The 17,263-nt window shown below is 33.5% G+C and overlaps 1 protein-coding gene across 2 annotated transcripts in view; it reads right to left on the reverse strand.

Annotated features, from left to right (window-relative positions):
- The window catches only part of LOC105346739 (inositol 1,4,5-trisphosphate receptor type 3), a 35,737-nt gene that overhangs the window by 7,989 nt on the left and 10,485 nt on the right, over positions 1 to 17,263 (reverse strand). The window contains exons 12-55 of one of the 2 annotated variants that reach the window (XM_066079235.1): positions 17,016 to 17,161; positions 16,826 to 16,904; positions 16,614 to 16,708; positions 16,399 to 16,524; positions 16,236 to 16,286; positions 16,043 to 16,123; positions 15,730 to 15,915; positions 15,510 to 15,632; positions 15,249 to 15,353; positions 14,871 to 14,984; positions 14,691 to 14,768; positions 14,469 to 14,601; positions 14,269 to 14,378; positions 14,041 to 14,157; positions 13,627 to 13,762; positions 12,794 to 12,893; positions 12,611 to 12,665; positions 12,403 to 12,509; positions 12,158 to 12,257; positions 11,802 to 11,909; positions 11,529 to 11,665; positions 11,243 to 11,310; positions 11,045 to 11,100; positions 10,782 to 10,943; positions 10,446 to 10,684; positions 8,883 to 8,967; positions 8,534 to 8,721; positions 8,017 to 8,055; positions 6,482 to 6,595; positions 6,005 to 6,176; positions 5,752 to 5,856; positions 5,530 to 5,601; positions 5,254 to 5,383; positions 4,897 to 5,035; positions 4,443 to 4,601; positions 4,180 to 4,336; positions 3,894 to 3,991; positions 3,478 to 3,580; positions 3,248 to 3,298; positions 2,907 to 3,119; positions 2,664 to 2,807; positions 2,320 to 2,469; positions 631 to 732; positions 11 to 94 (exon numbers count right to left, since the gene is read on the reverse strand). In XM_066079235.1, coding sequence (XP_065935307.1) covers positions 11 to 94; positions 631 to 732; positions 2,320 to 2,469; positions 2,664 to 2,807; positions 2,907 to 3,119; positions 3,248 to 3,298; positions 3,478 to 3,580; positions 3,894 to 3,991; positions 4,180 to 4,336; positions 4,443 to 4,601; positions 4,897 to 5,035; positions 5,254 to 5,383; positions 5,530 to 5,601; positions 5,752 to 5,856; positions 6,005 to 6,176; positions 6,482 to 6,595; positions 8,017 to 8,055; positions 8,534 to 8,721; positions 8,883 to 8,967; positions 10,446 to 10,684; positions 10,782 to 10,943; positions 11,045 to 11,100; positions 11,243 to 11,310; positions 11,529 to 11,665; positions 11,802 to 11,909; positions 12,158 to 12,257; positions 12,403 to 12,509; positions 12,611 to 12,665; positions 12,794 to 12,893; positions 13,627 to 13,762; positions 14,041 to 14,157; positions 14,269 to 14,378; positions 14,469 to 14,601; positions 14,691 to 14,768; positions 14,871 to 14,984; positions 15,249 to 15,353; positions 15,510 to 15,632; positions 15,730 to 15,915; positions 16,043 to 16,123; positions 16,236 to 16,286; positions 16,399 to 16,524; positions 16,614 to 16,708; positions 16,826 to 16,904; positions 17,016 to 17,161 — 5,117 coding nt within the window. The remainder of the gene's footprint in view (positions 1 to 10; positions 95 to 630; positions 733 to 2,319; positions 2,470 to 2,663; positions 2,808 to 2,906; positions 3,120 to 3,247; positions 3,299 to 3,477; positions 3,581 to 3,893; positions 3,992 to 4,179; positions 4,337 to 4,442; positions 4,602 to 4,896; positions 5,036 to 5,253; positions 5,384 to 5,529; positions 5,602 to 5,751; positions 5,857 to 6,004; positions 6,177 to 6,481; positions 6,596 to 8,016; positions 8,056 to 8,533; positions 8,722 to 8,882; positions 8,968 to 10,445; positions 10,685 to 10,781; positions 10,944 to 11,044; positions 11,101 to 11,242; positions 11,311 to 11,528; positions 11,666 to 11,801; positions 11,910 to 12,157; positions 12,258 to 12,402; positions 12,510 to 12,610; positions 12,666 to 12,793; positions 12,894 to 13,626; positions 13,763 to 14,040; positions 14,158 to 14,268; positions 14,379 to 14,468; positions 14,602 to 14,690; positions 14,769 to 14,870; positions 14,985 to 15,248; positions 15,354 to 15,509; positions 15,633 to 15,729; positions 15,916 to 16,042; positions 16,124 to 16,235; positions 16,287 to 16,398; positions 16,525 to 16,613; positions 16,709 to 16,825; positions 16,905 to 17,015; positions 17,162 to 17,263) is intronic. The other variant, XM_034480585.2, reaches the window with a different exon arrangement.

The raw sequence follows: 17,263 nt of genomic DNA on the forward strand, positions 1-17,263 counted from the left end.
CTTCTCTTACTAAAGAGATGTCTGTTTTCCCTGGTCCATTCTCTTCGATTAATGACAAAATTAGATTGGCTATGCTCTCTCGAAGGCCAAGCACCTAAAACAAACGAAAAAACTATCTATTGATTAGAATGTTTTTTTTTCATAATTGATTTCTTTTTAGACGACGTGCTTTTAATTTAAACACATATTTTTACATGAAACGGAAACAAATTACCGTAATGTTATCTTAAAAAATGCAGAAATTCATCACACAATTTTTGCATACAGTAGTTTCGGAAATAAGATAAAATGAAATAAATAAAAGTCAATTACGATGAAGAATAGAAGTACAGATGACAAATCATCCACAATAATGCATTGAAAGAAGACTTTGGATAAAATATATAAAACTGATATTTCGCATTGTACTATATATATCATGATCCTTGCAAAATATAGGGTTTTGAACATAATTAACTTGAACTAATCATTTATAAAAAAAAAACCTGTTTCAGGGCACTAAAATGGTTGAAATCTTCGATAGAAGGTTTGTTTTCTGTCATTATGTGTGTGTATATGTGTAATTATTCTAATATCACATGGGTGCAATCTGCTAGAACAGAGGAACATACTGTAAGAAAGTCACCTCACCTTTTCCGTTGGACAAGACTGGAACTCGGCTGCACGAAGAATGAAGTTGATGTAGTCGATGATTTTGTTGTCAAAAATCACCACTCGGTTGTCTTGGTTTCCCTGTAATCATAGTTTTCCAGACGATGCATGATTTTTAGCTTATTTTAAAACTGTTGTCATCAAATAATGTGCTGCGATTGAAATACAATAACCACGTGTGAATGTTTGATTTTATCTTTGATATGGATTTTTAGGAGAAAATCCACCACATAATTATCGATAAAAGCAAACTCGGATAAAACAAATTAAATATTCGGCAATAACAAATCTCAATTCATTACACTGCAAAGTACGAGGGTTGTTCGGAAATTATTGAGACAACTCGAATATTTTCTTTTCTAATTTACAAATTTTGGTACAAATTGGCATAGACACTGAAGAAACGCCAACAAATAATAAAACAAAGTAATATTAAAAGAATATTTAATATTTTGTTTACAACGATATAGACACAAGTCAGTGGTCGGGGTACCCGGCGCAGCCATTAACCCGGAGGTTTAACAACTTAAACATCTATTTTAAAGGTGTCCGTAGAATTACAGTTAATGATTAAAGAAATCAAATTAAATATGTTCATTTTGCTATTCTTTGCGACTAACTTTTGATCAAGTTTCACTGATGTTCGAGTTGAAATACGAATATGGTACACACATATTTACCAAACAATAGAAATCTGAGAACGACTTTACATTGAATTTTGACGTCATGGCGGCGCATTGAAAATTGTCAAACTGGTGGAAATATCAGAAGAAGAACTTTTAAGGCCACGCAATTGCTAAAATAACTATACGATGACAAGACAAGGTATAGAGCTTCAGTTCATCAATTTTTTTTTCACTGATTGTTTAACTAGAATTAGGCCTTAGGGATTAATTATCAAGTACTTTTGTCACACTAACCGTTATCAACAGTTCTAAAATATATAAAAAATGACTGCAGGAGACATTCATAGTAATTAGAATTTCGGGTAAAAATAACTCGATTTTGTCCTCCCAAAAAACAAGAATGAGAGAAAATGTAAATGATGACATCTTGAAATGAAAACAAAAGATGAAAAATAAAGAATAATTTTTATTTCCGTTCGTTTATAAGGTGTTTAAAACACAGGAGCAATAAAAAGCGTTAAAATGACGTTGCGAAAAGTTTGCGGTTGCGCCGGGTCACTGGACGAAGGCACGTTGGTCAGCTTACCAGGAATGATCTTTTCATGCCATGGACAAGAAACTTTTTACATTGATAACCTCTATCCTGATTTACGTTTTGGTGAAATTTCAAGAGTTTATCTTTTTTATCAAAAGAATAAGAGAAAATGTCTCAATAGTTTCCGAACAACCCTCGTACTTTGCAAGCCCAAAATAAAAACAGTTTTTTACGGTACGGTTTAACAGCAATTATTGCGAAGTACAGTAATCTTTTTTCATGAGTTCTCGAGAATTTGAGATAATTTAATTAAACATCAAATTACGATTTTTACGATATATTTTTTTTAAGACGGTTTTAAGATTTGTCACTATAAATTAAGATGCATTCAAATATTAAACAAGACCTACAATCTAAACATTTAATTCAGAAGTTAACTGAAATTCGCTGAAAGCTAGTATTGTTGTGTTTCGAAATTATTTAAAAAAAAAAGAAAAAGAAACGAACCGCTGTGAATTCATTCATGGTTTCGAACAGCTGGATGACCAGTTCAATATTCTTGCCATTGATGTTGGAGTAAACAACGTTCAGGAAACGGGTCACTTCTCCGATGATGTTAAACGACTTAACATTGTCCGGTTGCTCTCTCAAGTAGTCCTGAAAACAACAAAATAGTTCTCCTTGTAGACAACAGTGTTCACTACACTTATTTTTTGGTTTGTTAAACACTAGAATGCGAGTTTGATTTTACGCTACATGTATTTTGCAGGGACTTTGGTCGGTTTAGTCTCTTTCAGAAAGAAATGTTTTGATATTCAGATAACCGAAAAAAATATAATAGATATTCAGACCTGTAGCTGATGATTTTGACCATCACACATTCTCGCCATCACTTTAAGAACGAGCTCTATGTAACCATCATTTCTGTATTCAAGGGATTCCTCTTCCTCTTCTTTAACTTCCGGTTCCGGCATTACTATGTCTGGCTCCGGGTCCTTTTACAAATAAATATGAAATCAAATTTATACTAATGTTTTCATCACACAGGTAAATCCCCCCCCCCCAAAAAAAAATCACTATGCGTTTATACGTACTTCAACTCTAATGGCGACCATCTCTGTTTCATGCTCTTGTGCCAACATCAAAGCTTGGTCCTCTTTTGTAACTGGAGGCGCAAACGACACTTCCTTTTTCAGGCCGTTTGTTGCAGAGTCCTTAACCTTCCCTTGCTTCCTTTGGACCTTTCGTTCTTTTGATACCTTGCGTTTCTTCTTTGATTTGGAATGCATTGTGTGCTTCTTTCTTGACTTTTCATAAAATAGGATTGATATTTAGGTAGTTTACGTTTTTAACTTTTCTAGTTAATGATATTTCTTGGTCTATAAGACTTAGTATAGAATAAAAGAATAAATCAGTGCTGCTATATGCAACCTACCCATCCAGCTAATCTCTGCTGTCGTAATGCATCTTCATATCCTTGAATTTGCTAGGATACAAATAAACATTATTTCTTTTTATTCATTCTAGGTTTTCCATAACATAGCGCAAAATTACATACAAATTATGTTTTATTTAAAAACACCTTTTCTTATAAATTACTAGTATAAATCATTTTATGACATTTCGCGAGTTTTCTTTTAATTATAAATGATAAAATCCTTTTACCTTTAGGGCTAAAACTGAAACAGGAAAATCTTTACGTGTTTTGTGGCTAAATGCTTCAGATGATGTTTTTTTCTTTGCGTCCATCTGAGCTTGTAAGGATCGCCTATGAGGGTTTTTTTAAAAAAATTGAAAACGCATATTACTTTCACTTGTATATTATATTCCTTATGCGGTTCCATTAAACACGTAGTAGATAAGGATGTTAAAAATAAAAAAAGACGCGAAATTTGAACAAAATTTGTGAACAAGTGAGACCATGCAGTTTTGAAAAATGTAAATACTTTTCTAAGACTACAAGGTTTGTATCAAAAATTTGTTTATTACGCATTCGCAAAAATCAAAACCCCAAGAAGATTGGTAGGAATAACTAGGATTTATTCATTTATATACAATATCAGTATTATTCTATTACTTACTTTTCTTTGATGGAATTAGTTGACAAAGCCATTCTATCCCGAACAGCCATAAAGAAAACTTCCTCTCTTGTTGACAGAAAGTATTCCAACATAGAATGCTGCATATAAACAATGACATCACTTACTTTCAATTTTCATTACTTTTCTTCATTCTCCATGCATATTCATACAATCATGTTTTTAAATAAACTTTCCAGGAAATGACTGGGGAATATTTAAAATTGACTTTAAAATTGAATTATAAACAAATTAGAAACTTTTGAAAAATAAATGAATGTTCTTTTACCTGCACTGAAGTGTTTGCATTAAAGAGCATGATGCAAAGGAAACCCAACACCTCTTTTGCAACGTCCTCACACCTGGTAGCCAGGTGAGGCAGACATTTCTTCATCGCCCCCTTCTTGTCGTAAAGATTCTGTATACCAGCGATGTGTTTAAGTATCCTTCAAATGGGAAATAATTTACTTGAAAATAACTACAAGAATTCTTTTACGAAATACAAAAAAAAAAAGATTTTGGGATTATTATTTTTTATTATCTGGAACTAACTTTTTGACGGCTGGTTCTGTAGTTCTCGTGGCCCAGTCTTCCGGCATTTTACGTTCTTCGTTGTGAACGATAGATCGGAGCACTTGTAAACACTTAATATTTAATTCGTCCATTTCTTGCATTGCCTTTTCTGTCATTCTTTTCTTGATACTCGATATGCTGCAAGAAAAATATGATTTTTCGTTCGATAAAACTACAGTCTTGTACATGTACATGTGAGCAGCGTATTTCTTTTATCTTTCATTTTACATTACATAATAAATATAAGTTTGTACTCATGTATGCTGAAATTTGTCTTTTTTTATTAAACAATCAGTTCAGGAAATTGATAATACGGAAAAATTGATTAATTTAAATTCTAAGTATCTATGAAGATAATAGAAAAAAAGAACGATCGCGTAACTTCGGCGAAGTACAATATCTTGATTTGATATATGTCCAAAATTAATCGTACTTTAATTGTTCGATTAAGATGCATGCGCCTTCGTAACGTTTTTCCGGTTTCTTTTCATTTTGGTTTACAAAGCGCTTCACCAAGCTCTGGAATTCTTCTCCGAGAGGGATTTCCTCATTTCCACCCAAATCCGTATACTCTAGTTATAAATGAATGTAAAAATTAAAACAACAAGCAGTTGACAAACATCATCTCAACTTGACGACTGTGCTTGTAAACATAAAAGCAAAAAAAATCGATTTTACGTTAGAGTATATTGAAGAAAAAAAATACCAAAAACAACAAAGGGGTTATTAAGATTTTTCTCTGTAAACTTGATCTTGTATTGTAAGAGAACTGTATGTTTGCAATAAATACCTCTTGCACTTTTGATTTTTAACTGTGCTGTGACCGTGTTGTGACCAGCAAAGACAATCGCTGCGTTCTTGGCAAACGTTCTGAATTTCCCATTAATTTCAATTTCTTCGGCGTAGTATTCAATATTTCCCTAAAACATGAATAAAGATTAACTATGGTATTACCAATTTATGTCTTGTATTAAAATCAACAACGTATAATGAACTTATATTCAGGGAAAAAAACTATTAAATCGAAGAAAACAGATCAATGAATTTAAAAAAGAAATCCGTCTACCCTTCTAACTGCACAGGAAGTGTCTTCTACTGTCACTCCGGAAGAAAATCGGTCCAACACGTGATCAACATTCTAAAATCATACAGTGCACGTCGTACTTAAAATGTTGGGTTTCTTAACGAGATACATGTACAAAATTGTCTTAAAAAAATACATGAAACTCCTCGTATTTATACGTGCATAAAATTATACACGGCTGGTTCGAACACTCTCACTACTTACTGAGTTTGGCATGTTCGATATCGGTACAATCACTGTCATAGCGTTCACGATGTTTTTCATATGGTTCGGTTTGTATAGCAACGGGCCCACTGTTTCGGAAAACATCTACAATGTATAAATACATGTAAATAGAAAAAAATCACATGAAGGTAAACTTATTTAAAAACATACTACTTTTCACACGCGCATCAATGCACTTTATATACCAGCATTCCTATCTAGAACGTGTTACTTTCATTGACAGTAAACTCACAGTGACAGCTTTTGCTATGTGGTCAGTCTCGTCTATTTCATTCCCGTGAGCGGCCTGGTCCGGAAAGTAGAAGTCGTGGTAGAAGGCCTCCAGGAACGGAAGTACCGCCTCCAGGAAGTAGAGAACCGAGCCGTAGGCGGCCGACTCAAAGTCCGGGGCACTGGCCGCACCGCTAGAGAAGAAAAAGAAAGTAGTCAGAGGCATAGTTTTTTTAAAGACAACATTCTTGACAGGCAAATGAGATAACGTGTTTTATGTCTATCATCTTAACGTTTTTCGTGTGGAATTTCTCACGCATTTTTTTTTGGATGGTATTCATTTATTTCCGTGTATCAAAAATGTCTTACAAAAATGTGACTTTACTTTGTGCAATTACACATGTACGAACAAAAACATCTTTAGTTGAGTGGAGAAAAAGGTTTAACATAAAAGGTGATGTTTTTGGTTGCTCAGATTTCGCAGAGTGCACGTTTTTACCTTCGTTCTGGAGCTGTTTTAAGGTGGATCGCTATCTTATCCGGGTCTTCTTTAATACTGTCCGTCAGACGATTCATTTCAATGGACAGATTTGACATATAATCCCAAAGATCCCTAGTGAGTAATAATAATTTACTATCAGTTATAATATACAATGGCATTTACTACACGCAGCATCTACATGTAATTCTACGCTCGTTTAAATCCATGTCATAAACGATTCATATTTAACGATTTCTTTTTTTTTTTTTGAAGCGTTTTCGTGTATAGAATGAAAAGTGAAAGGTACACGTACAAGTATCAAACATTATTCGAAATATACATGTAATCATTCTCAGAAACTATTTGAACCTAACTATGGCACAGAACCCCCCCCCCCCCCCCCCTTAATTTAGTATATTTAACACATCACAAAGGTCAATCAGCTGACTGAATGTATTTCGATTTCAATAGCAAGATCCATTTAACACATGTATTTCATTGTTTAAACAATAATTCTGAGAAAAAATTGTTGAATCCCTGCACAATTATTGTCCCCCGTTTTCAGGGCACATGTCTGTAAAATTACATACATTACTATTTTTGTTTTGCTTATGCTTTAATTAATTTTAGTTTTACAGTTTACAAATGAAAGAAAATTAAAAGCCAAGAAACTTTATATCTTCCAAGAACAAATCTTATTTTAAAATATATCTATAACGTTATTTCTCACTTTTTTTCATTATTTTATTAATATTATTTGAGATAAAGATTATTGAAAATGCATGCATTTCAGACCACGCATTATCTAAATAACACTACATGTATAGGAATTGCAAATTTACATGTACATCTCATTTCATTAACACTGTATTTGATTCTTAGACATGTCCTGCAAAACAAAAATTCAAAGACAACAACCAAGCATTCATTGTCATCAAAAATCGTGAGAAAATAGCAGAATTCATTCATTTCAATCATTCCTCAAAACCTTTTTTTTTTTACTATAAACTGTCATGTACGGATCCATAAATTTTCCCAAGAAAACGAGGCGGGAAAGGGAGGATTAAGGGACAATTGTGTTTGGCATGGAGGTGAGGGCAGTTTCAAGGCTTATTTGTGGGAATTTTACTTTGTGAAATTATTATATTTGAATATTGTGGTTTAAAAATGGGGAAGGAGTTCTGTTTATCGTTCTAGACCCGCTCTTCCAGATCCGCGCATGCCAGCATAAAACTTATAATTGTCTCTCAAACTCTAGGTATGAAAAACTATGAAATTATATTTGCACATGCTTAATCGAAGTATCACAAGAAATATATTACATATTTATTATCATAAAAATTCAGATAAAGCTGGTCAATGAATATTTTACCGAACAATATCGATAAATCAATCTAGGAAAATTGCGCATTGCTATTCTAATCAAAATATCAATTAAGAGAAATAAGATTAATTTTACAACTAAGTAAATTTTACCACAATACATAAAGAAATCACAAAACATCATTTGAACCACTTTGACAATACGTTGAACAAGAAAGCTCGTGCGTTACCAACTAAGAGAGTAAGTAAATCCACGGGGCAGCGATTCTCTAGTAATAAAAGTAATATCAAATGACGTCATTTCATGTCAAATGGTTACCTTTTGCTATTTATACTTTAAAAGAAGAAATAAATGTATAAAAGCACATGAAGAAGCGATAGTTGATAGGAAATATAGAAATACAGATGCACTGTGCAAATTGGTCGTGGTAATGAGACATTGGGAATTGCTTTGTACTTTGATTTATAGTACAAAATGTTGAGTTTAGAGAAAACGAGAGAGAGAGAGAGAGAGAGAGAGAGAGAGAGAGAGAGAGAGAGAGAGAGAGAGAGAGAGAGAGAGCAGGGCTTTGCACATTAATAAAATGAAATAAACAATTGCCTTTAACTACATGTACATGTACGTGTGCATCTAAAACGTTATACAAATTACATTTAGGTAATTTAAGATTACATAAATTTAACAAATATAACACTCGGGGTAACATGAAGTACCGGAAAACACTAGATGTATAAACAGAAACCTACTCGTGGTGCGGCATTTCTCCGGCACTTGTTTCCACTCCGCTTGACCCGTTCTTGAGGTACACATGATGTAAGCAAGCAAGGAATGGTTTCTTATAGACATTGTCTACATTGGGGTTATTTAAAACCCAAAGAAGATCATCCATCGGCAAAATGGTTTGACATAGAGACTCGATGAACATGTTTTCACCCTATAAAAAAATACCAGTGTATGCTCATATGTACTTATACTAATTTACTGGCAACTATTTCTGATAAGTTCATAAACAGTAAATTGTGAACTTTAGAAATTATTAGTTGAATATACGTGTGTATTATTTTTTCAACGTTTAAAAATATCATTTCAGCTAACCTCTGCGCAAAGGGAGAGCAACTCCAGTAGACTCAAGTAATATCTTAAAGAGGAGAGACGGCGAGCGTTTGTCAAAATCTGTTCTCTAAAATAAAAACAAGATACATGTGTAAGTAAACATGTATAATGCTTTTTGATGCATTATAGTCGTATGCGTTGAAAGAAAGTTGCTTGTCAAAATATATTCTCTGAAATAAAAATAAGATACATGTTAACGGGGTGCGTCTTTTTACCCAAATGAACCCCAATGATACCCCAATGAACCCCAATGAACCCCAATGATACCCAAATGATACTAAGTATGTTCATAATTGATACACTTAATGAATTTTATGTAACAACATGTTACACAAATGAAATTTCAACTACGTGCCGTTTTTTCACCGATTGGGTCATATCTTGTGATGGGAAATTATTAGAATTTTCTAAGCTAAAATTTGACTGGAAGATTGTTTGTGTAATTATGTCCTGATGGGAGCTTTGGTCATTTGTGCTAGTTCAACATAACTTTAAGAAAAAGAGACATATCGATTCTTTTTCATTAGAGAAAGACTTCAGTTTTTACTTCTACGTTTTTACGAATAAATGATGAATGCAGAAAAAGGAAAGTTGAATGAGACAACCCCCTCTCTCCCCAATTGCTTTTTAATTTTGCTCCCCAATTGCTTTAAATTCTTATTTGGGACAGTAATAAAAAATTATAGAGAAATCTGACATTGAAACAAATTGAATATATCATCCATTTCAGTGTGGATTTTTTAAAACCCTGCCAGCTCCTCTTAATATTCAGCCATGGTTTAGATTTTTTATTTTAATTTTAAAGAATAGTTTTTTAAAAAAGAATTAAGAAAACTTTCGGTCAAAAATAAACAAAAACAAAAAGGAAAAAAAACAACTTCATATTAATTATATACATGTACTGTGTTAATTCACACGCTTGCGCGGAAGATCTTTTAACTATGCACACATTTAGTTTCATTGGGGTATTAATATTTCAAAGTTCATTAGGGTATCATTGGGATATCATTTGGTATCATAGGGGTATCATTAGGTTTATTTGGGTATCATTGGGGTAACATTGGGGTTCATTGGGGTATCATTGGGGTTCATTGGGGTATCATTGGGGTATCATTGGGGTTCATTGGAGTTCATTGGGGTAAAAAGACGCACCGTGTTAACGTAAAACAATTATGATGCTTTTTGATGCATTAGAAGAGTTTATGTGCTAAAAGAAACTACTTAAATAATCATGTATAAATATCTATATACATAAAATCCTGTTAACCAACTTCAATTCGCGACATCTTTATTTCACGATTTATATGTACAGTATTTCGTAGCAACTAGTTTTTTTTGCGAATTGATCTAAAATAAATAAGGCTGTGAAAGACTGAATTGAAGCAAAAAATGATAGAGACGAGCAAGTAATCCCTCAAGCCTCGTACGAAGTATTTTTTTCTCGCACCAAAAATTTTTTTTACAATGGTTAATGTAATTAAAAAATATATTTCAAAGTCTCTGAATTTACTGTCATAACGTTTTCGCATGCATAGTAATACGAACTTTTCCTCTAGCGGAAGATCCAACACGTAAGCAACTTTTTTGTAGTTTTGCATGATGTACTTCATCACGTAAGCCTGGTTTCTTTTCAGTGTTAAGTCAGTTCCGGTGACCTTGACAACCATGCCCAAAAGGTCAAGGAACTCTGGTGCACGGTCCTGCATTTCCGCCGCTCTGAATACGATCTTTTGAATCTGCCTGGGACTTATTTTTAGGCACGTGTTGGGGTTTCCCATGAAAACCTTAAATCATAAAATTGTGATATCAAGTATATGTGAATGACATATACCGATATTAGAGTCCAATTTCTAGTTGAAATCTTTTTAAATATTAAATCACCTCTTTGAGTGAAATCGCCAGATCGGATTCAACTATCCGTACATCCAGAAGAATATCGATTCTCTCAAACAAATGAAGCTGAACTCTTTCGTTTTCTCGAGAGAGCAACTTCAAAAGATGCAGCGTTTTCTTAAAGATGTCTTGCATTCCACCGTACTGGGTCTGGAATAGAAACAGATTTCATTTTAAAAATTATTTAAGGAAGAATGTATATAATTTAATGATGATAAATGATTTTAGAATACCTGTTAAAAAGAACTTACCAGTAATTTTGAGTCTATGTCTTGTGTCAAAATATCAAACAAAATATTCAGTAGTCCTATGTGGAAAAAGAAATAAAAAGAATTATACATAACTTTAAGGAGCTGAACACACATATTAAAGATAAGCCACTATTCATCATTGTTGATTAAGGCATTTTGATTTTCACGTAATATATATACACGTGTAACTATGTTTACCATTGCTGATGAGGATATTTTGATTCATTGGATGCGGTTCATCAGGGGTCATAGGCAGATGACAAAACCTTAAAGAAATATTGATTGAAAGCCAATATAATACGATATTACAATGCAATATGTCACTACACAAAAAGACAAAATTATAGGACTTATTGTTCCGCAAACTTTCCCTAGGTCCAAGCCCTATAACGTTATAATTCCAAGAAAAAAATTTCAACTGTAAAATGGTGACGTCTTATTATACGTCGCATCGAATTCCAAGTGCATTAAACACGTTTCTTACTCTGCTAGATCATCCAGAATGTCCCCCATCAGTTTAACCTGTTGCTCGTCCAGTTTTGCACGGGCCAGGCGGCGAAGGATGGGCATGCTCTTCAGAACCTCGCGATGAACGCGGGCCGAGTCTTGGGTCAATAGTATCTGCGATTTATGAATTTTGACCTTATATTATTTGTGATTTTGAGGAGAATTATTTATCCAAACCGTGGAATTATTAAGATGTTACTAAGTTTGACGTAAGATTTTAAACTTATAGCAACTGTTTACGGAAACTTACCTGTGCTTTACTAGATAACTTGAACATATTGGTTTTGGATGAGTACAGTTTGTTCAGTATATTCAGCGACTTTGTTATCATCTTGTTGTATTTGTAATTCGACAAATCCTGAAAGATTCATGTGATAAAAAAGCATTTGACTTGCTTGTCAAAAGAAAACCATTATATTTTACAATATTTTATTTCACATGTAATGAAAACAGTCTATGTAAAAAAAAAATGGTAATTTGAAAACAGCATATTTAATGCCAAGAGCGTGAAATTTCAGCCTGATCGAAACTACGATTACTGCTAACGTTGAATGTTTAAAAAAAATCATGCAGCCTTGAAGAGAATTTACATGTAAGAATACTCACAATAAGGATTTTGGTAAGAAGTTCCAATTCAAATATCGCTGACTCATTAAACATGTTTCGGAGTTCTTTGTTGATTTTCCTTTGCGTTTTCATCGCTCTCCTATATAAACCAAAAACCAACAGCGTGTATGTGCACAGATATCATATTTAACAAAATTCAAAATAATCATACATCATGATAATAAATACAATTGAGATACCGGTATTTCATTCCATTATAATTATGATAATCGTACTGATCTTACTTGGATTGACTATGAGGATCAAAATCGTCAAATAGCATCGGTAGCAGAACCTCTGTTTTGTGCTCTTTGCAGCAGGTTTCCGAGACTTTGAACTTATTAACAAAGCTCTGGGAAGACGTGACCAAAATTGTATAAACTTTAAAAAGTTGAATGACTCAAAATCTTCAATTGAACTGATTCGTATAAAAATTATTAAATAAATACAAACCTGTAGGCGTGAATTTCTCTGATAGGTCAGCAAAAGATCCAACACTTCAAGTACTCTAGAATAAAATATTTAGTAATTTACAATAGATGACTAACTGAAATTTCATAATCACCAACATGGTCTTGAAAAATGATATTTTGAACTGAGCACGCAACAGGAATGAAACTTATGAATGGAACATACTGAAACTTGGCATTGACGATCGCTTCCGTTTCCGGATTCTGTTCATATCGCTGTAGGACTTGGTATTTATAGACTTCCTTCTGCGCTTCCTTGGAATACCCTGAATAAAAATTTTAATATTCAAACTGTTGCTTAAGATTCAAATGTTATCATAATTATTGTAAATAGTTTAAGTTTACTTATCAGAAATAATTCCTCCTTTACATGTTTCAAAAGCAGTATTCAATTAAACCAAATTAAACCTCCATCCTATTTTTGCTTCGGCGAGAGACGACTGAACATCATACACACAAAACTTAGACATAACTATATCTTACTATACCTTTTCAGAAAAAATATTATTGAAAGCCCTAATTGCCAATGTGGATTACCAGAAGATTCTTATCATTTGTGTTTTGGTTGTAAAAATTATACCAATGCACGAAATGAATTGATTTCTACCCTTTTTAACTTAAATCAAATTAACATTATTAATTGTCATTTACTTTTGTGGGGAGATGAATCTCTGAGTGTCAATTTAAACCAACATATTTTTTTAAGCTGTTCAAAGATTTATAAGAGATTGTGGCAGATTCTTGTAATTTCAATTTTACTGCTTAGTAGACCAAATTCAAACAGAACTGTTTTTACATGTACGTTTGTTCAATATCTTAACTATATTAGTAATATCCATTTCTATGTACTTTCCATTCTAAACTACTATACAGTTGTAAATTGTTATACTTGGTAAGAACCTCGTAAGTTGTAAGAACCTGTGTTCAAACCATTTGTATATGTTTATGCAATAAAATATGTTCAAATCACTATAATTGTAAATGCTTTAAAATCTGTACCCTTGTCTTTGTCCTTTGGGTAGGGGTAATCTTTTCGGCCGTCTAGAAGCTGTAGGAGAGGAGGAAGAAGGTTCTCTACATCCTCACTATCCAGGTAGTAGCCAAACTTGACGAGATGGTAGAGCAGTCGCACCACCTTAAATGTGTTATCATTATTTTGGAATCATACGCTCCCGCCAAAAATGTTTATACGTAAATAAAACATTTTACTTTTCTATACTACAGTTTTTGGGAGGTTGCATAGGCTGATTGTGTGTGGTTTTAAACACCAACAAAATTATAGATGTATTAATTACTGTATCAGTTTATTATATTAGATTATCTAAAAATTATAACCAAAATAGCCTTGTGATGTTGTTGCACTAAATTAATTAGATTAACTAATTAAATAGTGGGCCTTAATTTGGTACAGACCTGTTCAATCAACATATTATGACCAACTTCACTGGCGATCATGAATTTGTTGTCCAACAGAAACTCGGCAATCCAGTCACGTAGTACAGGGAATATGGCTACCAGTTCTTTGACAACCTTATGATAACAGTTTTACAAATCTTACAAAAAAGGAAAAAATAAATAAATAGAAAATCTCAGTAAAGATGAAAAATATTAAAATCTTAATTTTTTTTTAAAACAACTAACAAAATCTCCCTGGCTTTTTTCTTCGTCCTTTGATCCAACATATTCATAGACAAAGCAAATATTAGGATGATCCAGCACAGAGTAGTTGTTTCCAACGTCCACAAACAGACCTATGGAAAAAACGCAAAAAAAACCATTATCTTAAAATGAAGCGCGAACGAAATAATATATCACAAAATGGAAAGTTCGACTGCACTAACTTGTAGTGAGATCGCAGTATTTCGCCCGAATTGCCTCTGGTAGAATATCCGATCTGAGAGACAAGAAAGCTTCTTCCCAAGTTAAGTACCGCAGTTCCTTGGTAATCATGTTAATAGAATAGTCGTTCCTCCCCTTACAGAAAAATGAATATTTATTCACATTTGTAATAATGAGAAATTTCTAAATCAAATATGATAAACTAAATAAAAAGAGATACATACGTAGCAGAGAGCTTTGTACAGGTTCAGTTGATGAATCAAGAAATCATGCTTGTCTTTGTCGTAACACTCACACTCCGACTGAAAATACACAAAATGTGTCAAAGTTGTCGAATATTTATATAAATTCATTTTTATACATAAATGTACACTGTAATTAACACTGGAATTTATTGATCTCACATTGACGAACTCGTGCAGTGCTGTCCACGACCGCCCGTGATCTGTGGTGATGTACAGAATGTTGGGTTGTCGGTTTATGTCTTGACCGCGCGCTGTTAAAAAGATCCCCTTTCCCTGAAACACAAGCGTTATATACACGTATATTTTGTAAGCAGGTACTCATCAAATTAAGCGAAAGTTTTATGGGAGCAAAAATTAAAAAAATACATCTCCCATTAACCTCCTTGAATTGTTCAAAATAAGAAATAAAAACTAATTTGCGGAATAATCATACAATTAGTTCAAGTAAGCCTTAGACAGCTTTACTCTTATACTGGCAACAGATTCTATGTTCTGTTATTAATAAGTTAAAATCCTAGACACGTAAAAAGTATGTACCTGTTCCACCTGCATCCACCGTTTGACGATATAGGACTGGTTGTTCGGGATAGCTATGTCATCACAAACACAGAGGACGTGTAACAAATCCAGGAAACGATAGTTCTGAAATATAAAGAAAAGAAAATATATATCTGAATTTATTTTTTCCCATTTCCCAATTTGATGTAAGAGGATCGTTCAAATAATTTGCAAGAGATGAGTGTATGCGACTGTAGGTTCTTCAGATTATAAGCGGTAGGAATTAAAATTTCTCATAACCTGTGTTTTCTGCAGTAGACCAATAAACTCGTCGATTTGATCGTGGGTTATTCTGTCCACAATTTTCCTCTTGTCTCGGATCAACTCCACAATCATCTGAGCCACGTTCAGTCCGATTCCACCCTGTATTTTACATAATGCCCATCATTTATCATAGTCATACAAATGTTTTTTTCTTAAGCAATATTGCTTTGCAGTAAATGTGAGCGTAATACTGCACCTTTTGAGTGAACTGCGTTTGAAAGAATTCAATGTACTTGGCAAAGTAAAGGGCGTTCTTTCTGCTCTTTCCAATCATGTAAGTGTACAGTATTTCATATGCTTCTTTGAACACTTGAATCAGGTTCATTTCATCAACAGCTCCATCCAAGGGACATTGAAGAATTTTCACTAGTAAATCTATAACCTGGAAGAAAATTGACAATGCACTGAATACCGGTAATACTTAGTTTAATTAAGTCTACGTCAGATTCTGTATATTTACTGATGTAGATGCTAGTAGTTATGTGCAATAATTATTACAGATTACTTACTCTTAGATTTCTCATTAACTTTTGTCTATTTTTACAAGGGACATCTTTTATCACCATGAACTTTCGGAGGTCTGTCATTGCCTGTAAAAGAATGCGTTCGTTCACCGATTGCATGATACAAATTGTAATTTAAAATATTGGCGTAAGATACAAAATAACCAATATATTTAAATGTAATGAAACAGCCTCTTACCGTCAATACAATGTGAGTTTTCTTGGCATTCAGCACTATGTTGACCTCTCTCTAAAAAGAAATATGACTATTGATAGGTGTTCATACATCTAACTAATGAAAATATTTCAATCCCAGAAAAAAACCTCTAAGACTGTCTAAATGTTCTTCAGCGTTTACGTACATCTTTGACAAGGTTCAGAAGAAAAGGGACCATCCCAGCGACGTAATTGAACTCATCCACCTGACACTTCTCCACTCTCTGAATGGTAAACGCGTCATCATACTGACTCTCTCCACTTGCCGCAACCTGAAAATCAAAGTCAACAAGAAATTCCAAGTAAATAAAGTGATATTATAGGTATATGTAAAATGAGGACCACTTTTTCTTTTGTTTACCTTTCTAACTTGAGCCGAGTCCCACATCAGCCCTTTCAAACTCTGGTCGGTACTTGCGTCCATGTCTCTAAACTTTTTTCGTATGTAGTCTTCGTCTGTATAAAAGGAATGAGGTCAAAGTGATGCAGTTTATTCCACTTTAAATAATTTCAATCCGTTTTAATTTTCTTTATTAATAACTAAATTTCAACTATTAGTATCAAGAGTTCTACCTTTCAGCGCATGAAGCCAAAACCCGGAAAGCACGTGTTCGATTCGGCAGTAACTTTCAAAATTAATCTCATCCCTCTCCTGCCAAAAAAAAAAAAATGAAACTTTGATTTTACTGTAACAATCATCATTCATTAAATATTATCAAAATGAACATTTAACGGTGTTTGTAATCTGGTCCTTGGTCCTTACGCTGAGCACTGAGTAGAGTCTGAACACCGTCCTCGGGTCTTCGTTGTCATCAGTGAGCGAGATCTCGGTGGTGCCGTCAATACACAGGTATTTCCTGGTGGTCATGTGTCTCAAGCGCACCTGTTGTTCCCACCTCAGGACGTCGCCTTTATAAAGTGAAAAATACATTCATTGAACACTGCAAATGGTATTGTCTGGAAATATACTACCTTTTTTTAAAAAGGGGTAAAGACTTTGATTTTGACGAA

This window comes from Magallana gigas, chromosome 3, assembly GCF_963853765.1.
Source record: "Magallana gigas chromosome 3, xbMagGiga1.1, whole genome shotgun sequence".
In the NCBI taxonomy this organism is placed as follows: domain Eukaryota; kingdom Metazoa; phylum Mollusca; class Bivalvia; order Ostreida; family Ostreidae; genus Magallana; species Magallana gigas.